General features: G+C 32.6%; 2 protein-coding genes across 4 annotated transcripts; both read left to right on the forward strand.

Moving 5' to 3' along the window:
* LOC106056841 (uncharacterized) lies at positions 1-27870 on the forward strand. Of its 3 annotated transcripts, none has more exons than XM_056023972.1 (21): positions 1-182; positions 7367-7527; positions 8322-8380; positions 9310-9468; positions 10054-11430; positions 12335-13518; positions 14856-15007; positions 15424-15475; positions 17461-18149; positions 18658-18757; positions 19270-19503; positions 20658-21072; positions 22178-22529; positions 22715-22828; positions 23116-23241; positions 23364-23552; positions 24013-24075; positions 24337-24456; positions 24561-24635; positions 25731-25802; positions 25968-27870. In XM_056023972.1, the coding sequence occupies exons 2-21, from the start codon at positions 7399-7401 to the stop codon at positions 26100-26102; spliced, it is 5796 nt and encodes a 1931-aa protein (XP_055879947.1). In that variant the 5' UTR covers positions 1-182; positions 7367-7398; the 3' UTR covers positions 26103-27870. The 3 variants fall into 3 exon arrangements, with proteins under 3 accessions (XP_055879947.1, XP_013069167.2, XP_013069166.2); XM_013213713.2 differs by having other exon boundaries at positions 136-272; XM_013213712.2 differs by lacking the exon at positions 1-182 and adding an exon at positions 284-539.
* On the forward strand, positions 1848-6211 carry LOC129925180 (myb-like protein X). The gene has a single exon (XM_056023973.1). It carries the CDS (start codon positions 3568-3570, stop codon positions 6016-6018), a length of 2451 nt encoding a protein of 816 aa, XP_055879948.1. The 5' UTR covers positions 1848-3567; the 3' UTR covers positions 6019-6211.
* Positions 27871-27938: the final 68 nt, after the last annotated feature.

Genomic DNA, 27938 nt, shown 5'->3' on the forward strand with positions numbered 1-27938 from the left:
GCAGTCGACGAAAAGAAAATCTAAATCGACCACCTGCGGACAATGGTTATGCTTGCCCTGGATGTGGCAAAATATGTAGGTCACAGCTGGGGCTGCGCAGCCACGGGAAATACTGCATTCCTCACTAATCTTCGGACTCAAAGACAAACCTTATCAGATCTAGAAATATTCATTTTTTTAAAGTTGGTAACTTTCTGAGTAGATCTAGATTATAATATATAGTCTAGTGACTGTTTTTCTAGTCTAGATTCTTTAGTAAATAAATTTGAGAGGTACTGTAAAAAGTGTATCATCTTAGTTTTAACATGTTTTCTAGACTCTAGTCTAGATTGACTCCCTAGTGAATCTAGATCTAGACTGATCTTGAATTGTTATTACTAATAATTAGATAGACTGTCTACTCTACTAAATTAGATCTAGATAGATCTATTAATCTATTACTTACATGACGTCAAGAGTAAAGTCTAGTATCAGTATCACTATCAGTATGATTATCATCATGATCATCTATTCTATTGAATTGATTCAATGATTGTTGGGTAAACTAGATCTAGATCTAAAACTTAGTAAAACCTCCACAATCAATGGCACAATCACAATGATCCCATGCTTTATCAATATTATTTGAATATTTATCATAATTAAATTATTCAATTAATTTCTAAAGATTATTTAGATCTAATATCATTATGATTCATTATCAAATTATCATTAAAAACAATTATTAGACTATCATTCAAATCATTGTAAATGTAAAGTAATACACTACTAATACTATTATTGTTATATTTATATTGTTGTTTTGTATGTATAATGTATGAGATTGTATAAATGTATGTGTAGATTATAACTTTTTAAAAAATAACTATCTATATAATTAATCATTATCATGATTGACATGATGATCATTACCATGATCATGCCATGATGACATGAATCATGATTGTAATTATTCAATATTTTGAATATATATATTAATTTAATTAAATTATTAATAATATATTATTAATATATATTTTATTGTTTTGTCGTTTTGTAATTGTATGAGTGACTGTGAGAGTAAGAGTTGATCTAGTAATCTAGTTAAATCTAGTTCTAGTAGTAGTAGTAGTGACGAGTGTGACTCCGAGTGAGTGACTAGAGACACTAACTTACTAACTAACTTAACTAGAGTCACTAGACTCTAGACCTAGACTCTAGACCTAGACTCCAGTGACTAGTGGTCTCTAGATCTAGTAGTCTCACTCTTCACTAGACTCTCTAGTCACTACTGACAGTCTAGATCTACTCTAGACTCTATGTTTAGTATATAAATATAATATATAGAATCTGAATCTATATAAATGTGACTTAGTAGATCTCTAGACTCTATCAGTGACCAGTCTAAGTCTAAGATAGTCTATCAGAGTATATGACACTGTCATCTCTACTAGAGTAGATCTAGATCGAAGCTGGACATTTTGGCGCAGCTGTTTTGGTGGGACTGTTTTTGCGCGAAGGTCGTTTTGGCACAAAATGTTTAGATCACTTTGTTTATTTCTTTAAACATAAATACAGAACTCATATGGGGGAGAGGGAATCAGATCATTACCAGATGGGACTTTTTATATATTCATGAAATAATCGAAACCTTTGTCAAAATACAATTCGGTGGATGGGTATAGAACTCGTACTATACATACAATAATATAAAATAGTGAAATAAACTCTTATAAATATAAAAGTTAGTTGATTCTTAAATTATCTCTCGCCAAAGCAATCCTTGCACCAAAACGGTCATGTCAAAGCATCATGTACCGATCTAGATTCTAGATGATATTAGTATCTAAAATCTAGACTAATATATATTTTATATTTGAATATTAAATTAATATATATATATATTTTAAATATTACATTTACTTAGCGTTACACAGTCACTGTTCAGATCTAGATTCTAGAGTCACTAGAGACTAATCATCAACTTGATCAAGGATTTTAAATTTAATTTAATGATTTAGATCTAGACATCACTAATATCAGTATCAGACTATGGTAGAGTTAAATGTTTAAGCAATAAATGCATTGTTATCCGGTCATATCCGGCCCCGGCCGGATATCAAAAAGTACTATCCGGTGCACCCCTAGTGTATATTGTCACGAGTCGAGTCTGTGACCTATTTCGACCAGTTTCTAGAAGCTCGAGTTCAAATCAGTGCAAGTGTCCAGCGTAAACAAGTTAATTTTAGGTATCCAATCAAAGAAAGGGGTTAAGGAAAAAAATAGCACACGTCAGCTTCTAGAAGGTCAAAGTTACTAAAATAATTATCTGAGAAGGTTCCATTATTCTGGAACGTACGATCAAAGAAAGTATAAATAAGGGGAAAGTCAGTTAGACGGGGTCCTCGCATAGTAGTAGTTCTTGTAGAGCGATGGTCCTCGCTCAGTTCTTGATTAGTAATAAGTTTTGTGATATTAGCGGGTCCATTAAGTAAAGTTTTAGTAGTTGAAGTTGAAGTTATACTAAGTGAAGTTTTATGTATCTTTAAGTTTTATTTATGAAGTGTCAAGTTGTTATTGAATTAAGAAGTTAATTTGATGTGAAAGTTGAAGAAGTTATTAAAGAAGTTTGAAGAAAATACAGAGAGATGTTTCTTTCTTCATTTCATATGAATTCATCAACTTATTAATACAATCCTTCGGGCAAGTTCGTCACATATTATTACACCTCCGATAAATAAGGCAAGGCATCGATGAATACAGGCATCAACCAATAAAGGCGATATCGAAGAATACATACGTCACATATATTGGCACCTCATGACGAAAAAAGGCATCTATAAATAAAGGCACCAACGAAGACAAGCATCACATACTGCATTTTCAAAGAATAAAGTCGGCACATTCTAGCAAGTACTACGAATTTAAAAGGAAAAGCCTCTAACAAATAAATCATAGCCTCTCGTAACGACAAAGCTTCAACTAAGCATTACAAGAAAAGCCTCTTTCAGAAAACTTCAACAAGACGTACATTCATTGCTACGAAAAGTATTTTATGATTGAAATTTCCAGTCAACAGGTTACATAATAGTTGACATAGAGGACGTCCTGCAAGACAGATCATCTGTTTTAAGGTCAGTACCTTACATTTTATATTTACTAAGCTGTGAAAGCTACATTTACTAAGCTGTGAAAGCTACATTTACTAAGCTGTGAAAGCTACATTTACTAAGCTGTGAAAGCTATATTTACTAAGCTGTGAAAGCTACATTTACTAAGCTGTGAAAGCTACATTTACTAAGCTGTGAAAGCTACATTTACTAAGCTGTGAAAGCTACATTTACTAAGCTGTGAAAGCTACATTTACTAAGCTGTGAAAGCTACATTTACTAAGCTGTGAAGGCAACGTTACTAAAGCTAGTTGTACACTAGTTTGTTTACAAATAATGACCACTTGCATTCCCCAAGAGGAGACACCAATCGATATTTAACTAGGTCAGCCATAGTTAACCTCTCACCTGTGGACAGGTGTCGGTCATCGCTAGTGTAGGCAGTACTTATAAATACTACAGTTATTAAGCTATTACAATGGCATTAGTCTCGTACTTGTGGAAAGCATACATCAAAGTAGCCGCTTACGGTAACATGCCACAAGAAAGAATGGAGGAATGGTGCACTCAAAAAGTAAATTATGATATACAAAAACGTAAGGCAGAAGAAAGAAGACGTAAAGAAGAAAAAGAGGCAGAAGAAAGAAGATTTAGAGAAGACAAAGAGGTAGAAGAAAGAAGACGTAGAGAAGACAAAGAGGTAGAAGAAAGAAGACGTAGAGAAGACAAAGAGGTAGAAGAACGAAGACGTAAAGAAGACAAAGAGGTAGAAGAAAGAAGACGTAAAGAAGACAAAGAAGCACAAGAAAGAAAAAGAATTAGAGAAGAAAAAAGAAGACAAGAAGACAAAGAGGCAGAAGAAAGAAAAAGGATTAGAGAAGAAAAAAGAAGACAAGAAGAAAAAGAGGCAGAAGAAAGAAAAATGCCTAGAGACGACAAAAGAAGACAAGTAGACATAGAGGCAGAAGAGAAGAAACGCAAAGAAGAAAAAGAAGAAGAAGAAAGAAAACTTAAAGCAAAAGAAGAAGAAGAAGAAAGGAAACTTAAAGAAATACAAGAAGAAGAAGAAGAAAGAAAACTTAAAGAAAGAAAAGAAGAAGAAGAAAGGAAACTTAAAGAAATACAAGAAGAAGAAGAAAGAAAACTTAAAGAAATACAAGAAGAAGAAGAAAGAAAACTTAAAGAAATACAAGAAGAAGAAGAAAGAAAACTTAAAGAAATACAAGAAGAAGAAGAAAGAAAACTTAAAGCACGAAAAGAAGAAGAAGAAAGGAAACTTAAAGAAATAAAAGAAACAGAAAATGAAACTGAAGAAAAAGAAACAAACATTACTGAAGGACCTTACATTGTTTATGAGTACAATAAGAATACTACTGAACTTCAACTATTTAATAATGAAGAATTTAAAGCTGACCAGAAGAAAGATACAACTTTGGCCAGAATGTACAAGAAGGCGCAAACAAATGTAAAGCAACCAGGACTTAATGTACCTTATTTCAAAGAAGGAATACTTGTGAAGAAAAGTGTTAATTATGATACCTATGAGTTTGTTGAACATATCATTTTACCACTGAAATATACACAAGACATCATTGAAAAGAATCACAATTTTTTACATACCAAACTAGCGAGTGTGACGAGGACAAAGAAAAGAATTCTTGACAAATTTTATTGGCCGAGCATTACAAAAGATGTTAAGAAACATGTAAGTCAATGTCAAGTTTGTCAAATGAACAATTCTAAGAGAAACCAAGTTCATGAGCAGAATATGAAAGTTGATACAAATATTACAGTCATAGAGCCATGTGAAAAAACTCATGAAACTAAAGTCAACATTGAAAATGAAAGAGCATTAAATGAATACAGAAAGCTTAGAAATTTTGAACAAGGAGACAAAGTGAAGTTATGGTTACCTGACATGAGCAACAAGCTGATTTATACATTGCAAGGTCCATTTCCTATCATCAGAAAGATTTCAAACGTAACTTATGAAATCAACATTAACAAATATATCAAGGTGTTTCATGTTCATATGCTTGAAAAATACAACGAGACTACAGATAAAGAAAACTTATCAACAGAACTAGAAGAAAGTGTTACATGCTTAGAAACAATTCAAGAGGAAAATGAAGACAATATAAGTGAACCATTACCAACGACATCAAAACAAATTGAATCTATCAAAGACATTGACATAGATCATTTAAAGATGAAAAGTATGAAAGACATATTGAATGTAAGTGAAGGATATTCTGAGATATTTCATGATGTTCCTGACATATCAACATTTATAGACAATGTGATTGACTTAAAAACTGACATACTTGCCAACTCAAATGTTCATTCTCTAACTTCGCACAATAGAGATTTACTGCAGAAAGACTTAAAGGATTTATTAGAACAATGCATACATGAACATTCAAACTCAACGTTTTCTACTTCAATCGTTTTACAACGTAAACTGTCACTAAAAGAAAGATTTAGTGTCGATTTTGGACAGTTCTTATTTGAACATATGAAAAGCAAAGAATATTATAAGGACAATAGTTGTATGTTGCTTAAAGCTAGAATGAAACGTATTCATGAACTGAGAGACATTTTGTACCAATTGAAACAACGTACATTTGTAGCTAAACTAAGCAAGTTTGTATTGAAACCAAAAGTGACATTTTTCAACAGCAGAGTTGAACAAAACTCTCTGAAAACACATGACAATATTGTTAAATGTATTTTGAACTATAAAGAACCAAGAAAGAAGAAATGTACGGATAGACTAGAATTGTTTCAAGTGCCCGAACAGAAGAAATGTACAGACAGACTAGAATTGTTTCAAGTACCTGGAAAGAAGGAAGTTGCAAATTTAACAAGACTGTACAGCTGGGTCAAGATTTATTTTAATACTTATGTCATGCAATTGTTTATTACTTAGTATATTTACATTAATACTGTTGTTATAAGAGTTTTAGAAATGAGTAATTTGACATTGTACATGTTTAGATTTCATATATTGAAAAGTAAGTTAATATTCAGATATTCTGTATTAGCAAGTAATATGATGAGATGACATGTATTTTTCAGTATTGTGAAGTTGTATACTTTTGATATTTTCTTGAGTTACAAAAGTTAGAAAGTTCATGCTCAAATATCATGTAGAGACAAGTGATGTATGGAACTAAGTTTTATTTTATATAATATTAATTATATATGCTGAATATGTACAATATTTTGAATTTTGAATAATGTAAATGTAATGCAACAATTATTTGAATTATCAGTTCTGTACTTTATAGGAACAATTCTTTTAGATTTTTGTGTGCATATATGTTATTTTACGCATTTTATATTGCATACAAAATGCTAAAAAGGCAAGGGGGTAATGTCACGAGTCGAGTCTGTGACCTATTTCGACCAGTTTCTAGAAGCTCGAGTTCAAACCAGTGCAAGTGTCCAGCGTAAACAAGTTAATTTTAGGTATCCAATCAAAGAAAGGGGTTAAGGAAAAAAATAGCACACGTCAGCTTCTAGAAGGTCAAAGTTACTAAAATAATTATCTGAGAAGGTTCCATTATTCTGGAACGTACGATCAAAGAAAGTATAAATAAGGGGAAAGTCAGTTAGACGGGGTCCTCGCATAGTAGTAGTTCTTGTAGAGCGATGGTCCTCGCTCAGTTCTTGATTAGTAATAAGTTTTGTGATATTAGCGGGTCCATTAAGTAAAGTTTTAGTAGTTGAAGTTGAAGTTATACTAAGTGAAGTTTTATGTATCTTTAAGTTTTATTTATGAAGTGTCAAGTTGTTATTGAATTAAGAAGTTAATTTGATGTGAAAGTTGAAGAAGTTATTAAAGAAGTTTGAAGAAAATACAGAGAGATGTTTCTTTCTTCATTTCATATGAATTCATCAACTTGTTAATATAATCCTTCGGCCAGTTCGTCACATATATATATATGCCCCCCCCCCTTTCCCAATTTTTTAAAAATGCGGCCCTCAATGCAAAAAGGTTACCCACCCCTGCTCTACCTGAGTACAAAAAAATATTATCAAAATGTTTAGACAATCTATGTCATAATGACAATACACTGGAGGAATGATTTTTTTTCTGAACTAGAAAAAAAGATGATACTGACAGTTTAAAAATATCAAAGTTGAAAAGTTAATTGATATTGATCACTTTCAGTTAAATCACAATGAGAAATTAATTTTTAATAGTCTTGAGTTTGACAAGTTACAGCACCCAAATGTCTCTACAATTGATAAATTATACTTTATTTCAAAAGATAAATACAGTCTTGCAAGCCAAGATTAAAATATGTCTAATCCATCTACCACAAGAAAAGAGTCACAAAGGGCTACTGAGCAAGAAACAAATTCTTCAACAAACAATGTGAAGAAAAAATTGCAATGTGATTTGTGCAAGTTGTCATATCCTTCAGAGAAAGTAAGTGTTTTTGATTACATTCATTCCACAATCATTTAAGTTTATTCTTATTTTGTATATAACTCAAAAGGAAATTTAAAAAACTCACTCTAGTCTAGTCTCATAACCAAAAATCTTGTTGTTTTTTTTTAATACTTTTACCAAAATCTATAGACTGCAAGTGATGATTAATATTGTTCTGGGCCAAGACATCATGTAATGTAGATGCCACTAGGTAGCTGTCTCTTTAATGGCCATTAAACTTACAAAGTCTTATCCCTTTTCTTTAGGTTTAATAGATTACTTGCTTGCCTAACATACATAAATTATTTTTTTTAAAATTCTTAATTTGGTTAGGTTTAGAATAAAAGAAAGATAAAAGTTGATAACTTTATATATTATATCCCAATGAATGAACTAAAGTAAAAAAAAAGTAAAGTACACCTTTCAGACCTTGCGACCTATGGGGAAGATGATGTAAAGGTCATCTGTTTCTGTGGCCCTCGGTTAACGAGTGTCATGTGGCCAGCTCAACGACCAACCACCTTTACTTTTCCTCAACTAATGTCTGTACCCATTAGTGCTGGGTGGACTCAGAGGCGCCCTAAAATCGCAAAATTAAAAATCCCAGTCTTTACCAGGATTTGAACCCAGAATCCTTGGTTCAGAAGCCAGTGCTTTACCTCTCAGCCACCATGTCTCCTAGTGAATGAACTGGTTTGTAATTAAATGTAAGTTATTAAATGTATATATATATATGTATATTATTTTTAATAAAAAAAACAACATATATATTAATGATTTTTTTTAAACAGGAATTAACAGAGCATCTTGTGTCATTGATGCATCACAATAAGTTAAAAGATAAACACAAGTGAGTTTTCTTTTTATTATTATTATTATTATTATTTAAGCTTAAACTAAATCAGAAAAAATGTCATTAAACTGAATTGTTGCCAAATATACTGTGTAGTATTTCTTTGAACCACACTAGCAAGGTTGCTAGAGGAACCATGATTTATGGGTAAGCTATAATTTCAACATTTAATGCCTAAGAATCCCCCCCCCTTTCCAAACAAAAAAAAACAAAAAAAACTGGTGCTGCTGTAAAGTAATTGGGCCAGTTTTTCATCCATAGTCCAAGGCAGAAGGAGCCATAAGTTAAGTACCCATTTCAAACCTTGTGATCTATGGGGCAGATGATCTAAAGGTTACCTGTTTCTGAGGGTGTCTCGTGGCCAGCACAAATACCAACCGACTTTACTTTCCCCAACGTATGCTATGTCAGGTACCCATTCAGGGTTCAGGGGCATCCTAAAGATCCAGCAGTTCAAAATCCTCTAGCATTCAGCGAGATTCAAACCTGAGACCCATCGGTTCAGAAGCTAAGTGTTTCCACTCGTAGCTTAGTTTAAAATGAATACTTACTTTTAAAATCAAAATGGAAAGCAAGTGATAGCTGCAAATTGTCAGTGAAGCTATTGTTTTAGTAAAAAAAAATCCTTATGCAGAAAGAAGTGGAACAATAGATTTGGCTGGTGTTCATGTTATGTAGCTTTTTTGGTGTCACTTAAATGCTGTAACTCTGCTGCAAATGAAGATCTGTTATGTAGAATACATAGAAACACATACTTGGAACTATCCACTAGCTGAACTGACATTTTGAATTAGAGTTCAAACTTATTTCTTTTTCAAATTGGTTCATTTCATCACTCAACATCTTGATAAGCAGAAGATTGTATAAAATTGTGAGCACATTTCCTTTACTATTATAAACAATACTATCTGTTTAAAAACTTTCAGAAATGTTCCTCACTGTTGTAGTCTGTGTGGCTACACTTGCTACAATATGGCAGACTACAGAACTCACATAGCCACTGAGAAACACCAGAGAAAACTTTCTGTTCTGAAAGGTGAACCTTGGACAGGCAGCAAGTTTAAAAAGAAGACGGACACGAACAGGTTTCATTTCTGTTTATCATTTCCCTAATAGTCAAATGGTTGTCTTCAAAGGCAAACATAGCCACAAAATTATTTAAACTCATTGTCTCACATTTATCTAATTAATTTTATTTATTTCAGAACTGTTCCCCCTCTATTTTCTTTATTATTTTATTAAATTTGATGAAGTATTTCTTCCAGCACTGTTTATAAGCTATTTTGATATCTAATATTATCTCCATATTAACACAAGAGAAAAAGACCACTCTTTTTTCTACCATGGTCACTGAATATTGCTTCCAGAACTCCTGTTTAGCCAGATAATGTCATGATAGGGTTGGTGATCAGTAGTCATTAGTTATTGGTCATTGTTCATTGTTAATGATTCTTAGCTCAAATTTCATTGTCAAGCTACCTTTGTACTTATACAGTTTATATAAGTGATTTATAGTTGATTTAAATTCTCAGATTACATTAAGATACTTTTTTTTATTGGAATGTTAAAGAGATGTACCAGATATTAAAATCATCATCCTTTTTTTAAAATCAAAATTTAATGTCTTGTAATTGTGATCTTTTTCTTTTTTTTTTTCCTTTTAATATTAGATGGAAAGGACATTCTGGCAATGCTTCAGATTTTCATCGTTCTCAAAGAGTTTCATCAGATTTTAACAGCATCACAAGTGACTATTTACCCAATGATGATTTTAGTGCTTATCCTAACTGGCATAATAGACAACTAAACAGGAGACAGTTTAATGAAGACAGTAATAACTCACATTATGGTCGACACACACAGAGTAGAGGTAATCGGGGTCAGTATAATCACTTGAACTGGAGCAGACAGCACCACCAAAGGCCAGGATCTGAAACACATGAACCTTGGGGTTCTGGTGTGTATGGGAAGCACAACAATGGTGAAGCTTATTATTTTCGTGGAAATGGTGCTGGTAGGATTGTCTCTAAAAAGAATTATGATTTTACCAAAGATAATGTGGATCTAACTGGTAGTGACTGGGATGAGCATTCTCTTGTTAGACAGGAGCAGTTTCTGGCTGACATATCAAAAGAGCCCTACAAAAGTCCATTGCCATCATTTTGCACTACTGAGAATAATAAAGATAAATTTGAAGAAGAGAGGCTTTCAAGAGTGAATGAATTTTATGGAAGAGACAGAAAACGGCCACGCAGTGATGACGTGGTTGAAGAATCTCTTCCCAAGTCTCTGAAATCATTTGATTCCACTTCATCAGATTATAACCACAACTTAGAGCCTGAGAGTTTAGGGTCCTCAAACCTAGGAAGAATGTCACCACATGACAAGAGCGCTATCACAGATGCTAGCAACAGTATATTGGAGAAGGCAGAGCGCCTGTGTAAAGAGCTGAGAAACAAAAATTCACAGGATACTTTTTACCAAATGAGAAAATCTGAAACATCATCAGGGGAAAAAAGTAATAGCACAAAATATAAGGAGGGCCAAAATAAATTGGATAAAAATGTTTCTAATAATTTCCAGCAGCATTCACAGCAGACTAATAAGTCTATTAGTTCAGCTGAAAGAGCAGCACTTAACAAAGTGGATGTCACAAAAAGTGACTCCACAAATAGTGCTGTGGATACACATTCCAAAGTTGAAAGAAACAACTCTAAAGCACCAGATTCTGAAACATCTTCAGGCTCACAGACAATGAAAACGCTCACTTCCAGAAAAGCTCACCAGAAAGCCCTCACTAGCCCACTGAAAGCCAGGTCCCCTGTCCATGTATCCACAGACAACATTCACTCACCACCAGCTGCAAGCAGCATTGCACATTATGAAGACAACATGGACTCGTTAAAGAAAAATCGACAAAGAACTCTGTCCTCTGAATATGGTGCTGAAAGATCTGCTGAATCAGCAGAAAAAACATTACAGAAGTCTACAGTTAAGTCAATATCAAAAGACCATCTTCAGAAACTTGTAAATGCACCTAGATCTAGGTAAGTAAAATTTTTATTTATAAACATAACTTTGATAAAATAATCTTTTTAAACTATGGTTTCAAACCTTCTCCATTATATGTTAGTAGTGGAAAAAGTTAGTAAAACTTATTTTCAAGAACTAACTACTGTTTTAGAAGAAGGTTTAATGTGAAAGCTATGGGTAGACGCATAGAAGTTGGGTTTAATTGGGTATTGATAATCAAATCTGGAACTTGCTTAAAACAAAATATATAAAGACTATCAATTCTTTTAAGCAAAAGCAAAATATAAAGACTATAAATTCTTTTTAGTGAAAGCAAAATACATAAAGATTATCAATTCTTTTTAGCAAATAGTAGAGTAAAATTCTCTTTTGTCTTTTAAATCTGATCCTTCTTTTGGTGCCATTATTCAATTATTTTTTTTAGTTTAAGTTGATTGGCTTTGATGAATTGTCTTGTTTTTTTTTCTTATATCAGTCTTTCTTCAAGTCAGTGGAGAAGGTTATGTGGATTACACTTATTGCTATAGCCATCCATTAATCAGAAAGTCATGTGGCCTTGACAACAACCAATTATCTTTAGTTTTTCCAAAAACTATGTAAAGCAGAGTGGACTTAAGGATGTCCTTAAATTCTGAATAAAAATCTTAGCCTTTTTTTTTTAACCAGACCCTTAAAGCCTTTACCACATTGTTAAATATTCTAATATTGGCTAAGTTTATGATGTTAGATAACTGAATTTTATATTTAATGCTATGGAACTGGACATTTAGTGTGATGAAATTAAAAATCAACTATAATGGTATTTATTGTTTTTTAATAAATTACATATTTTGTACTTATGACCTTATTAGGTAATTAATTTGTTGTGATAAATCATTCACTTCTATTTGAATATTTGTAACTCTTCAACTATTTCAGAGATGAAAGGCTACAACTAGCCAAGTTACTACATTCCAAGGGACACAAATATGCATCTTCTACTGCACTTCGGTCAACTCCTCAGCTTGAAGGCCTTTATGACTCCGAGGTTCCTGACATAAACACTGATCTGGGAGATCTTCCTACTGACCTTACCATTAAAATAGAAGATCTGTCTGACGGTGTCCGCCAGCAGTTAATGGATCTGATAGGGGAAGATATCAGGGAGGTTTTGAATGCATCTGGCAGAATTGTACCTCCTGGCAATGTGGTTGAAGTTTCTGATGATGACTGCCAGAGATCCTATGGCAATGAACTGAGACCACATTCACCTCATAGGTCTGCAGAAAATATCCATACAGACAATTTAGAGGATGTTCCTTTACCCAAAAAGAAAAAGAAAAAGGAAATAAAGAAAGCTGTGGACATCATTCCCTCATCTAAGCCGTCACATGCAACACACATGAATCCCAATCAAAAACTTTTAGGATATGCTCAAGCTAAAGACTCAGGAAGCTTAGCAAGTCCACGTGTTTCTGCAGTTTCCAATAGTTATCTAAAAGAAGGGGATATAAACAGTACAGATCAACACTTGAGTACTCCACCAGCACAGAGCACAGCTGATAAAACAAGCAAGTTAAATGATTTCCAAGAAAAGCGCCCCAAATCACCTTATAAACCTATAACTAGCCGATCAAAAAGTCCCATTCCATCTCAAGATAAATCAGTTTTGAATAAGGATAATGTGAACACTAGGTATCCAACTCTCATGGACACAGTCAGATCTGCACCTCCTAGTTCCCCCTCTCCACAAACTTGCAACTCTCCATTAGTTCAGGTTGAACCCTCTTCCTCTTTATCATGTAGTACTCCTGGATCCATTGCTTCATCATCCAGTGTCTCAACTCAGCCTGCTCATACACTGCCCTCATACAAGCAGTTCACCTTACCTCCGAGCACATGGTTAGCTGATAAAGCTTCAAGTCCATTGGCTGCTAAGAGCAGTGACAAAACACAGGCAACTCTCGCTAAAGACATACAAGACAAGTCAGACTTAAAAAATGCGAATGGGATATTAAAGACAGACACTGCTGTCATTGATATTGAAGAACTTGGAAGGGACACACCCCAGTCAACATGTACTGAAGGAACTGTATATGAAAGGGACTCTAGCCAGTCAGCATGTAAGTGTATACTATATATATATATATATATATATATGTGTGTTTAACCACAAAATGCAAAATCCAGACATTCTGGGTTTTCCAGCAAAATAGGAAATAGCTTGTATCCATTTTCTACTTTGCCTTCTAGAGGCATTGTATAGAATGCCTAGGTTACATCAGGCAAAGTATAAGAATAAGATGTCTTACCTAGAAAGATAATTTAAATATAATAGATAAATAAAAAGAAGTACATACATTTGTATGTTTCTATATTAAGCTCAATTTCCAGTTGATCAAATACTTCTTTAAGCACTAGTTTACAATTACTTTGTTTAGTTTCTTTTAACAAGTCTTCTATGAGAAATTAGAAGTTGCAGAAGCATTTTGCATACTAAGCAGGTCATACTATCAAAAACTAACTTAACAGAAGTATAAAAACAATTCATAGTACTAAAAAATGTCTTAAGTAGTAGGGTAATTAAAAAAACATCTATGAAGCAAATAAAAAAAAATATCTTACATCACATGTTCTTTTTTGTATGCGTTTTAAAAATTATATTTCACAAATCATCTTCTGTCGTTATTTCCTGAAAAGTACCTTGTGGGTAATTAGAACAAACACTTGCACACTGCTTATCCATAGGAGGAAAAAAACAACAACAAAGTCTTACAAAAAGAGCAAAAAAATATGAAAAAAAGAACTTAGAAAACTAAGCTTGTATTTTATTTGATGTAATATATCTGTCAGTATATATCTGTCTAACAGCACTATGTATATCATATAGTTCTTAAGAAAGTGACTTTTTATATTAGTTCATCATTCATGCAAACAAATATTACATGAGAAACTCCAGGCCAACATTTCCCTCTGTAGTACTTGGTCAGAAAAATGTCTCTCAATGGAGAATTTATTTTTTATATATCCTTTATCTGGTTGGGACTTTTTAAGCTGATTAGATCAACCTGGCAGCAAGAAATTGAATCAGTACACATCTTATTATAATTTTTAATCAGCATTTGTTTCTTCTAGCATAGCTCACGCAGTTGTTATAAAGTTGGGTGTCATGACAAGTTCTAGTTTAATTGGCTTTCAGTGCTTCTCTGGATTCTCTATCTCTTTTTGGACTTTGAAAAGTATGAGAAACACTAGCCTTGAGTCTTCTACTTCATGTGAAAGTTAACTTCAAGTCTGTTATTTCTTTGAAAATTAAAGAAAACTTGCAAAAGCCATCTTCAAACTTTTTAATAGTGTCTGTTGATTAAAAATAAAGGATACTGTCACTTCAACTTAGCCTTAGAGAACAAAATCTAACATAAGAAAATGATTGTTAAAGTATAATGGAAATTCTTTCCAGACTCCATCCCTGAAGAGTTGTTAAGCTTGTCAGAAAGGGAAGAAGACATAAAACAAGAAATGGTGAGCCTTGATCTAAGACTGACTCGTCTCCACAGACTTTTGGAACAGGCAGTGGCTCAGATTAATAAGTGTACAGAGAGAAGAAATCAGGTTTGTTATAACATTGGTAACAGTTGCATTGGAATGTCTGTAGATAGTGATCACGTTGTTGTTTTTTTATAAACATGAAATGCAGTTTTAATATCTGACAAGATTTTTTATTTCACTTTTGTTTTATTCATTTGTATGAATGCTTCTAGGTGTACATTAATATACTGAAAGCATCAACAAGTACAAGTAAATTTCTCTATCATTGTATTTTGCTGTTCAATGGCATTATGAGGATAGCACTTTGCTTCCTAACATTTCTCAGCTCTTTATTAAACTGTTTGGACTCTGGAATATGTGCAGTTTTAAAGGAATAATGTATTCTTATCTTTTTTCAGCTCATCACATTCTATTTGAACACTTGAACTGTATTTTTCTTTGTTTACTTATTGTGATGAATTTTTTAAATTTACTTTCAGCTTCTTGAAGAAACCCAAGTAATTTCCACTAAAAGGATAACACTTTTAAGAGGTTGGCAATCTCAACATGTAGTTTATAGCGTTTAACACACATTTATGATGTATTGAAGTCTTTAATTTTATTTCTTAAAGTTTTCTTGAAAGTTTTAACATAGATTTTTCTTTGATTTTTAACAATTTATTTTTGCTACGTTTTATTATTTGATATAAAAAAAATACAATTTTGACAAAGAAATAAAAGTATCAAAAGTTTATGTGCCTTTGTTTTTATAGTTTAACAAATTGCACCTAGTTTTTGTTATGTTCTCTTTTGTTGTATTTCTTTTATTAAAGACATTTCACAGAACTTAGAAAATGTGGAATCAAAAAGTTTGATTTTAAAACTAAGTTCAAATTATTGCTGGTATTTAGTAGTACATTAACATTTGTTTTTTTTTTCAATATTGGTAAACACTAAGTATATAATGAAAGGTAAATCTTCAGAACTCTGAGAAACAAAAAATCCTATTGCCTGATAACAAAACATTAAAAAGAATTTGATGTTTGAATTTTAACAATCTGTCTTTAAATAATCCTCTTTATAATTCTCACAGTCAAGTAATGACACACAAATAATAGTTTCCATTATTACCAAAGGAAGTACATGTGACTTTTGCAATGTATTCCAGATAAAAGTATTTGACTTCATTTGTTCCCAAATTGAATGCAAGCATTTTTAATGTTACACATTCCCTGGACAAAATCACAAGTCTTAATTGACATTTTCGGACATTCATTTTTAACTATCACATGAAAATAATGTTATAGCTTGTTATGAAACTAAATGCTGGATAGCTGTAATTGAAAAGTAAAGACCAAAGTACAAGTTAAGTGATGGAACTAGTCAGAAAGGTTTTGATAGCTGTCAGTTTATCTATTTACCAAATACACCACTTTAGAATTGTCTTATCAGCCAAGGCTGACATGATTTGGTTACTCCATTCGACTAACATCTCTTAAATACATAAATGAAAACATTTAGAAACTTTTGGTTGGTTTTCTTGCTCCATAATTTGTTTACAGAAATATTTTTCCCCACACCTATCCTGAATTGATTTGGCCCTAAATTTATGTTTAATAATGTGTTAAGGGAAACAATGCATTCATTCATAAATATTGAACAAATAAGGATAATCGATTTAATAAAATAAAAAAAATGAAACCCATTCATTCAGACTGTATACTAGCTTGGTCATGGGGGTGGACTAGGTAAAAGAGGTAATAAAGATGATCACGTAAGCTACTAAGCTGACTTGGCGAACATTAACTCAAATGTACAGATTAAAAGTAAAATTCCCCCTTAAGACTTTGCTATCTTTAGGGCAGGTGATATAAAGCTAATCTGTTTCTGGGGCCAGCATATGACTGACCACCTTACCTTTCCCCACCTAATATCAGATATTGTACAAATTACTACACATGTGTAGTTGTTCAATTGTAATTTCTAAGTCTTAAAAGAAAAATGAACAATACAAAAATCTCTCAATGTTAAACATGAGAAAATCACAAGTATGCTGTCTCCTAAACTTTAGAGCAAGTCTCATTATATATTAAATTTTGACTTCAAGGTTTCAAAAGAACAAACAAATCATGGAATAAATATTCAGAACACTTAAATCCTTAGGTTCAATACAAATAATTTAAAAAATCCAATACATAACGAAAAAAGACAACAATATGACAGAATAAGTAAGTTCAAGGAAAATCTAGTTCAACTGGGAGGTATTTTTAGTTAATATACACTTCTGGTTTCAATTCATTGACATGATGTCACAGGTCAATAGTAAATTAACCCTCTTTGTTTTTGTAAAAGTCTTTAGCGTCTTCGACAACTCATATGAATATTACAAACATATGTCACAAAAGCTCTATTTTATGATTACAATATTAATTAATATTTACTAAGAAACAAAACACTAACCCAAAAGTATTTATAATTTAAATTAATACAACATATTGTGTATAACTGATCAGTTGTAAGCTTTTTATTAATTTCAGAAACTGCTGCAGTTCGTTTGAGAGGGAAATCAAAAGAACACACTCCCAATGCTACACTAGAGGCTTCAAGATCTAAAGAAAGTAGCAGCAAGCCAGCCGACTCGACATCTCTAACACCGAGTGATGGTCAGGGAAATTCTGGAACCACTTTGTCCAAAGAGGACTGGTTGGCTAAGTTTTCCTCCTTTCTTCCACCAGAAACTGTATTAAAAGATAAAGTGTCAACACCATCAACATTGTCCAGTAAACCTGAAGAACTAGCAGCTCCTCAAAGTGAAGCTCATGTGTCACAAGCCAACAGAGCTGTGGGACTAAATGACACTGTGCCAAGAAAGAGTGCAGCAGTCTTGGAGACCCATGTATCAATGAACCAAACTGTAAATCTTTCGGCTGATAGAACAATTGATAGTTCTCCTGCATCAAATCCACCTCAGGAAAATCATCAGGTTATGAAAGATTTGCTCACTAATAAAGGAACATCTGCTGATCCACTACAACAGAGGCTTCAGGAAATAATGAGTCTAACTACAAATAACACTACTGAGACAACTCTCTCAAGTCACTCTGCATTTTCAAGACATCTAGAAGAACAGTCAGACAACTCCTTGGCTCAACCAACCCTTCAATCTATTTCTAGAATTTTTTCTCGACCTCTTCTTTATCTTGGAAGTTTCAAAAGTGCAGAAAACGTAAGATGATTTTGTATAGAATATTTAGTCATAGAAGTATGATTTGTCAACTAAGTGTATAAACATTGTGACAAAATGGTGGCTAGGCCATCTTGCTAAAGGAAGAGAGTTTACTTAGTTTATCTAATGTATTTGTGAAAGAAAGTAAATGTACTAGCCCCATTATTCCCTGGCTTGACTTGTAAGTTTCAGACATTCCTTTAGAAATGAATCTGGTTCCTTTGAAAATGAAAATAGATACATCTTAGCCCAAACTTCCTGCAGGAGATAGCAGCTGGTAGAACAACAATCCAAAGTGCTTACCACATGTATGGTGAACAGTATTGTTGACTTGTAAATCAGTGAGATCACTCTGACCTGCCCTCAAGTGTTAACACAAATTGTACAAATACTAGAACACTCTTATACTATGCTTACAAAAGAGAAATGTTACCATATTCAGTTGTAATGTTTTACATCACTGAGAGAAAAGTAACACAAATCTTAACTAATTCAACTCACTTCACAGTTACCACTGCGTACACCAGTTATAATGTTAAATGATTCTGCCATGCTGCAAACTGGTGCAGGAGATACAAGCTCAGCCCATTACTCTGTACCAGCCCAAGGTAGTTATTACATTCAATTTTGTTTTAAGGAAATCCAAAGGAAAAGTTTTAAGAATAGAAAGTATCTTAATTTACTATTGGACTGAGGAAACTTGGAAGGGTTAGTGTTAGGTTTTTCTTTAGATTTGAGCATAAATACAGAGAGTAGTCTGAAAGTCTAGTCCTGAAATTACAAAAAAGGTTCTTTGTGAGTAGTAGATTTATAAATAGAGTAACGTCCAACTAATGACTGCTTGACTATATTTACTGACCCAAAGAAATGGTGCTGACATATTTTACTATTCTTCCCCCTCCCCTCATCTACTTCAATGGCTTTCAAGTTGTTTACCCAAAGTTTAAGAAAAAAGGGGGTTTTGTTTTTTCTTTACTTATTTGGCTTTGTGAATTTTGATATTTTTAATCATTGGGCAGTACTGTAATAATCTAATAATCATCACATAATTATTTTCCAATCGTACATCTAGTTAATAAAGTACTACATTACTATTTGTTTTATTTGTATTTTTTTTTAGCTACAAAACCAGCACAGGCTAACTCTGCAGCTGATGACTCAGATAGTGGTAGCATTACAAGCAGGGTTAGCGGAAGTTCCTTGGGGGAAAAGATATCACGCTACTGTCAAAATACACCTGAGGCATCCCTGGACTCGACTTGCAAGGCAAGGCCACCTGGAAACAGTGGGCTGCAGTCAGTCATCAAACCTTGCTTTGTTTCTCTTAGTAGGGTGGAAGATGTGTTGAAAAAAGGTAGTATGGTGTTATTGATTCCAGGATATTGTTGAAGAAAGATGATACATTGTTGTAATGCATAGCTTTTCTTTTTTTCTGATTTAAGAACATCCTTGATGTTTTTTAAATTATGTAGAATGAAAAATAAATGAGGTGATCTTATCATGAATTACATAGAATGGAAAATAAATGAGGTAATCTCATCATGTAGGAGATACACTTTTTAGAGCATGGTATCTGGAAAAGACGTTAATTATAAAGATAGGTATTTTTAAAGGTTTTATCCTAAAAAAACAGTTTTCTGCCATCTCCATCTGAGAAGTGGATATGATCAAATGAAATATTTGTAAATAATTTGAGCTCTATGGCATTATTCCAACATTCAAAAGATATTTTAAAAAAATAAAAGTGAAAAGGTTTAAATACATGAGGACCTATAGGAAATATAAGAGAATGAGGAGAGAGAGAGAGAGATATTAATAAAATAAATTTAAAAATTAAACACGTTGCATAATGTAAGCTGAATGTTGCCAAGGAAATTTAAAAACCAGAATACTTAATGTAACATTATTCCTGTATTTTGTGATACAAGTAGTGTGTGTGTTTGTTTTTGAAACATTTTGACTCTTGAGGTATAGGTCAATATCAAGTGTTCTATTTTTTTTTTTTTCAAAAAGATTAGTTCATTTTCCTAGTTTCTATGTATGAATGTTTGTGTTCAACTAAGGTGACATGGACAGATCAGTCAGTCATAGTCTGTTCAGAATTTTTATTATTTCACCACATGTTTTTGTGGGCTCATTTTACATTCTTCTATTTACAATAGTTTGCTGCCTCCTATTACTAATTCTACAAAGTACTCAACTACTCCACCTTAATAGCTAAATAATCCTGTTAAATTTAATGAACCCCCACCACACACACACACACACCTTTTAGTTCAATTACACATTTAGGCAATATTTGGCTTTCTCTCTAGTGAATGTTATATTGCTTTTAAATTTTTTTTTTTTTTTAAACCAAGTGCTGAACAATATTTTCCAATTATAAAATACAATATTATTTACTTTAACATCTTCATAATTAGTGTGTGGATATTTTAATTATCATGAATATTTTAGTTACTTTATTAGTTATTCTTTTTTTTTTTTTGCATGACTTTTCCAAATCAGATAAGATGCCTGTCACAATGGACACAAAAACTGCTGAAGCATTGCATCTTCTGGAAAGGAATAAAGAGAATGATGAGCATGTCACTCCATCCAGCATCATGTCAAGTGGGGTCAAGAAGAAAAAGATGAAGACCAGACAGGAACGAGATATTAGTGACCTCCGTAGGAAGATAAGGCACAGAATTTTGTCCACCTCCTCTTCTGATGGTGAGAACAGAGAAAGTAGATTGGATGAGGCTATCACTTGTGGTTCAGCCGAACTGGTCAGCAGAACAGGGAACATCAGTCCAGAGAGATATAAACAAGCTGCTCAGCCTTCCAAGACAATAAATAGCGAAATGTCACCTTCGAAATCCTTTTCTGTAGTAAGAGCTGAATGTGATTCATCAACCAATATAGGTGTGGACAGAGACAGGTACTTAATGTTCAAACATGTCATAAATACTCTCTACAAACTAACCAAAAGTTATGGCTAACATAGATTTGTTTCTTTCTTTCTTTTTTTTTTTTTTTTGCAATGATTGATTAATATGCAATCAAGTTTGTAGTAAGAAAATGTAAAAACTAAATGGCACAGTGGTTGTAGTGGCTGAGTGGTTAAGTGCTTGGCTTCCAAAACAAGAGGTCTTAGGTCAAGTACCTGACATTAGTTAAGGAAAGGCTTACAGTCATGCTGGCCACATGACATCCTCGTTATTGATTCGTTATAGGAACAATCTTTACATCAACTGCCTCATGGATGACAAAGTCTAAATGGGGTACTTCTTTTATCTATCTTATATAATACAGACGTTACTTAAAAAAAGAAGATGATTATGTCCAACACGTCATGCATCTAGTCATGAATGTTAACCAATGACTTAAATTCTGCCAAGTCACTGGTATTCCTGGCTGGCTCAGGCAACCCATTCCATGCTCTAATAGCACTAGGGAAGAAGGAGCATTTATACTAATTTGTCCAAGCATATCTTTGTGTTTTTCTGGGTATTTTATTAGATTTTGTATTTGAAGATTATGGTTCAGTGTTTTATGTATAATTGCTACTTTACTTTTGAGTCTTCTGAAGGCTCTCTAAATTTAGTGATTTTACTCTTGTCAAATGTGAATATTCATTAGTTAGTGTTAGGGTTTGTTTTCTTTTAATTAAAAAGTAAAAAAGTAAAGTTCCCCTTTCTGACCTTGTGGTCTATAGGGCAGATGATGTAAAGTTCATTTAATTATGTGGCCTACGGTCAACAAGAGTGTCTTGTGGCCAGTACATTGACCAAACGCCTTTACTTTTCCCCAACTTACGTCAGGTACCCTTTAGAGCTGGGTGGACTCAGAGGCGCCCGAAGATCCTGAAATTAAAAATCCCAGTCTTCACCAGGATTTGAACCCCAGACCCCATTTTGGTAGCCAAGTGCTTTACCACTCAGCCATTGTGCCTCCCTTTCTTTTAATTACAGATACAAAATTCAGAATGTTTTGAGTCCTTAAAATGGTTTTAAACTAATATGTAGTATAATTTTTTTTTTCAGCATTAATGAAAGGCTAAGGGCACTTAAAGAAATGAGAGAGAATTTCGACAAAGCATTTGGCCTGCCTTCCAAGACTTTATCTGATCGAGAAGTTGTCCTGCTATCTGACGATGAAACTACCCCCACTAGCAAAGGTGAAAATCAGAATAACTTGGATATCAGGGCAGAGGAGAATTCCAAGAAATCCTGTGACTATCTTGCAAGTGACATGCTGCAGACAAGTCTAAGCAAAAAGAGTTGTTTCCCAAGCAAACATGGTCCTGTTGTAGATCTTCATGTTTTCCACTCTGAGTTGTATGTAGCATACTGCAATTATGGTGTGGCTATTTATAGCTTAGGTGACACTAACAAGGTAGGCAAATATCTTAGACATAATAGACAGTCAACAATAGAGAAAGTTGTTAATTGAAAATTTTGAAGATTTGTTGAGCAGTTTGTCACTTTTCTTGTATATGAGAGAAATCATTGAATTATACATCAACTAATTATGCTAAACATCCAGTTTTGCTATCCATTATTATTAGCATATTATTACAGAAAGCTCTACAAGAAATTAAATTTCCTGACCTTCAGTGCATGACCGTGGCTGAGTTGCAGGGGTCAGTCAAGGTTATTGTTGGGTGTGGTCCTCAGCTTGCATTCTGTAATCCTGTAAGTTTCTAAAAACATTATTGCCATTCATATATATATATATATATATACTAATTGCAAGAAATATTTTCAAGTGTAGCATTCTAAAGCATATACAGAGTTTTATAGAATTACAATTTTATTGATTTGACCTACCTTAATATTGTCTGAATGTTTATAAATAAATTAAATAATTCTGTGGTAATTAATTTTCAGATACTGCCACAAATAATATTTTTACTTTTGCCACAGTGTCACAAAATGTAAATAAAACTTCAATCAGTGTTGTTGTTTTTTTTTGTTTGCAGAAAGATGTTTGTACCACACAGCCTGAAACCTTTGATCTGGGCAGCCCTGTAAAGTGTTTGTTAGTAACAGGCTCCTTAGTTTATTGTGGTTTAGACACTGGAGAAATTGGTGTCTTTGATACTATGGTATGTTTAAATCAGTCAATTTTAATTAGTAATCTGATTAATGTAATGAAAACAACACTTGTAGTGATATATTTAATGTTGTTTATAAACATTCATAAAGTAATCCAAATTGTGATCCACAGAAAATGGAATTAAAAGATCGCTTCATATGTTCTGACCATCCCATCCACTGTCTGGCCTCTGCTCAAGAGGGCTCCTCCAGGCTGATATGTGCTTCCTCTCAAGATGGCACAATTCTTGTGATCAATGCACACACTGGCCTGCCACTTAGGATATTAATAGGGCACAGCAAAACAGCATTTTCATTAGCAGTATGTTCTTGTTTATTATTGTTGTGATTGTTGTGAAGATTTTCACTAATGATTTTAACATTTCTACAGGGTCAAGAGTTTGCATAATAATGATGTAGTTTTATTATTTTATTTTAGTATAGTTAAACATGGAGGTGACTGCTTAGCTAAAGGTCCTGGGTTTAAAGCTTGGTTGAGCCATCCCAATGACTATAATTAACTGAAGTCAGTTTTACAGTTGAAGAAATAAGCATTGATAATTAAACTGTAGCATAAGAATGACATGTAGAGAGAACTGCCATTTGTAGTATCATTGTATTTAGCAGTTTAAAAATAGGAACAGAAAATACACTGCTTTGGAAAGAATATCTTCTTATAGGTCCAAATATATTGCAATATAAACACCCTTCTAGGTGACCTAAAGCATGAAGTCTAGAAACAAAGGTCATATAAATATTTTAAATGTATTTTTTTGTTCTAGGTCAGTGGCCAATTGGTTTACAGTGGTTCAGGTGACAGTACTGTGATAGCTCATAATATCCATGTAAGTTGTTAAGGAAAATTAAAATCTGCACAGTTAAAATGTGTATATATATTTTTTTTTTGGTTTAACCCAACTTGTCCCATACCATGCTCTAACTGCACATTGCATTCAAGACATAATGTATTCAATACACATTGTCATCTGTGCATGTTTTATTTATGTCATTTGGTATATATTTCTTTATTATTAGTACACATTACATTTCTGAATTTGTAAGATTGAACCGGAAAATGAATTCATTTAAATTATCTATTTCCACAGACTGGCGCTATTGTTGATATTATCAATGATAACAAGGGTTTAATCAAATGTGTTTATTACCAAGATGGCTTTCTTTTTACTGGTGGAATGGACAGGCTGGTCAGATGTTATGATAGAAAGGTCAGCATTACTATGTATTGTGTAGCATAATGTAAAGTAGACTGAGCTATACTTACTTTAGCCCATTTATGTACTATAACATTGTTCAATACTTTATTCTGCAGATTAAACAATTAATTCAAGTATACTATGGAGCTGAAAGAACTGTCATCTGCAAAATTTGTGTTCATGAAAATATGGTACCAATTTCTTTTCTTTTTGTTGTCAGTAATGATTTTTTTTTAGTAGCTAAATTCATTTCAGTGATCAGAAAGATTAGTTCAATTGTATGCTCAAAAATAACTTTATAGTAGTGCTTAAAAAGATGGTCAAAAATTTGACTTTGACTTAAATCACCTCCCCTCTCTATAAAAAAAAAATTTTTTGTTAAAAAAGTTATTTTTGTATTCTATTTGCATTAAAAGATTTCACATATTTTCTATTAAATTGATGAAAACTGATCAGAGCTCAAAAACAAAAAGTAAATTTTTTGAACCAGTTTTTCATAATATGTTCTGACTTCTTGACCAATATGTGGGATACCATCACAAAGCTAATTTGAAATTTTGTTTTGTAACTTTCCAAAGTTCAACTTGTGCTTATTTGTATAGTTGCTTTTTTTCTCATTATCTCTAGAAATAAAACCAAATGAAAAAGCCAAATGATCAGAACTTTTGTAAATAGTGAACCATGTATTTTCTCATATTAATAAACTAGAACTAACTAGCTTCGGGCAGGAGAGGCTTGTTATCCTTGGCTGGCTACCCACCTAGAAGTAAAACTCTGAATTCAAACTTCTGCTGCCATTCAACTTTACCCAAAGATGGGAAAGGCTTTGGGAGAAATCCTTTGGCAGCTTGCAGCACTCAGTGTTACTTCCTGGCAGAACCTGCAACACTTCTGATCCCAAACTATATTGGCACATCAGCTGTGTGGAGAGTGGGAACTTCTGTGTGAGCAACATCTTTCCGACCATAGCTAATGCCCAGGCATTCATCTCATTTCTATGAAATTCTCCATAGTCACTTTGTGACTGAGGGAGGCCATATAATCTATAACTGTATAATATAAATAAAACATTTCAGTTAAATGTATTAAATAAATCCAAAATTCATATTTAACCTGAGAGAGTAAGCTTGTCTTAAAATGTTTGGTGTGATTGTTAAATCAGAGAAACATTGTATTTCATTAACATTTATCTTTTTTTTTTTCAAGTAGATCTACATTTCTCTGTGATAATAATTATTGTTATCATAATTATGACTCTGACCTAACTAGTTATTTGTTTTCTTTAGTTGATCACAGGTAATACAACAGGAGCTGTGGATTGCATCAAATTAGATTATACATCACAGAACTGGTGTCATGTAAGTATTGAAGGACCAATGTGAAGTTTAATTGACAAATCAATTTCTATTTGTTTGTTTTTTACATGGAATGACTTCAAGTTCTTAATATTTTTTAATGAATAATACTAACTTCAAAAAGAAATAATTTAACTCCTGAACTGATATCTGCTTATTTTGTTTTAGAAAGGGGACTGCAAATTAAACTTTGGCAACCGCTCACATCTCTTCTGGCACATCCTGGAGGATCATGACATCACAGAGGTCAAGAAGGAAACATCAGCTTTAAAACAACTGTCTAGCAAAGAATTACTCTCATAAAATAAATTGTGTGAAATTTAAATATCTTAATCCTTTACAGATTTTGTTTCACCACAAGTTTTTATGTCAGATTTAAAGTTCAACATCAAGTGTTGCTACAAAATAAATCATGAAGATACGTTAAAAAAACATTCTGAGACATTTCCCTAGATAGATTCACTATTCTCTTATCAGTTCACATCTTACGCTTCTCCTAAATATATGTATATATTTTATTTCACACAGTAATGTCCCTGAGTTCAATCCTTATTTTTGTAATCTATAAAAAGATAATAAAAATAATTGTAAAATTATTTGAAAGTAACTCTTTAGTAAATATAGTGTATAGTATTCATATATAACTTTGTGTTATATAGCAGATAAATAAACAGAAGAGCTGCTTTATAAAGCAAAAAAAAATAATTGTAAATTATGATTCTGTGAAAGGAAGCTTACCAAAGTGAGTTTTCTGACTGAACCTTAGAATAAATATACTTTGAATGTGTTTTTTTTGTATTACTAAATCTTGGGGAATCATATCATTGCTGAACTTAACTGAGCTCTTGTATGATTCAATAAATTTGTGACTAAATAATTTGGATGTACAGTAATTATTGGCAAATTAAAATCTTAATCACTAAAGCAACAACCTATTCATATAATGTTCTTAGTGTTATAAAATATTTTCTTCTGTACTTCTGCATTTATCTTTACTCTTTGTTTTACATATATTTTTAAATAGATCTTTACAATCATTCTTAGATCAAAATAAAAAGTTCAGTAATTTTATATCTGAAAACAAAAACATTTTATGTATAACCAGAAAGAGCTTGTATTTTATTTAATATAGGAAAATATTTCTTGAGAGGCCTTGTATTTAATAACTACCAAAATAATTTTCATTAAAATTATTTCTTTTATTCATTGTAATTTTGCCAATAACGATTTTCCAAATATAAACATAGGTACCATTTAAATTATTATTATTGTTATAGCTTTTATATAGCGCTACTTTCATGCTTATAGCATGCTCAGAGTGCTTTGGTCCAATCTCATTTGTGGACCAGTGGGGGGAGGGGTTCTCTAAGAGTTGGTTTTCCATGCTTCCTTTAGGCGCTCAGTAAACACAACTCTGCCCGAGTCGGGTGTCGAACCTTGAGCCCCCTTCTAGGTAGCCAAGCCAAGTTCAAGCACACTTGGCCTCTCGACCACGCTTCCCTGAATAAAGTTTCCATTTTGCCATCAATCAATTTTAATCAATTAATGCTAAAGAACAATAAATGTGAGACTTGACATTTAAAATCCTAATTATGTCTTACTTACACTGAGACTTGCTGCAAACTTGACTTCATCTTTAAAAAGCAACTATTACTTGTCAGTTAAGTTATGGTACACACTTAATATGACTTCTATCAAAACTCCTGTCACCTTTCATCAACAGATTAGAAGTAACTTTGTAAATGTTGTTTCTATGTGATATTTGTAGACTTGTGTCTAGGTTTTTATCTTGTTCTTTCATAAAGAACAATTTATGTCTTGAGAAAACTTACATTTGATAATGTATTTAATCAAAACAGAGCAGTGTATTGTGGGTCTAAGTATTCAAAATGGCTGATGTGTTTTTATTTAAATGATAAACATGGAAGGTTGACTATTACAAACACAGTTTTAAAGTGAATTTTTAATTTTGATGATCAGTTGATTTTTATTATTATTATTATTTTAATTGACTTTTAATGTTGTACTCGCATTTTTAAACTTGAATAAATATTTGTATTATTGAATTTTGCTTGCAAGTTTGTCTGTTGTTTGTTTTTTATCTTTTCAGGTGACAATGTTTATTGACATCTAAATTTA

The sequence above is a fragment of the Biomphalaria glabrata genome, chromosome 3 (assembly GCF_947242115.1).
Source record: "Biomphalaria glabrata chromosome 3, xgBioGlab47.1, whole genome shotgun sequence".
Classification (NCBI taxonomy): domain Eukaryota; kingdom Metazoa; phylum Mollusca; class Gastropoda; family Planorbidae; genus Biomphalaria; species Biomphalaria glabrata.

Excerpts from the sequence above, each read along its gene's own strand:
- LOC129925180 (XM_056023973.1), top strand. The coding sequence starts at position 3,568 with ATGGCATTAGTCTCGTACTTGTGGAAAGCATACATCAAAGTAGCCGCT.
- LOC106056841 (XM_056023972.1), top strand. The coding sequence starts at position 7,399 with ATGTCTAATCCATCTACCACAAGAAAAGAGTCACAAAGGGCTACTGAG. Across the intron at positions 9,469-10,053 it reads AAGAAGACGGACACGAACAG|ATGGAAAGGACATTCTGGCA; the intron begins GTTTCATTTCTG and ends TTTTAATATTAG. Across the intron at positions 25,803-25,967 it reads CATCACAGAACTGGTGTCAT|AAAGGGGACTGCAAATTAAA; the intron begins GTAAGTATTGAA and ends ATTTTGTTTTAG.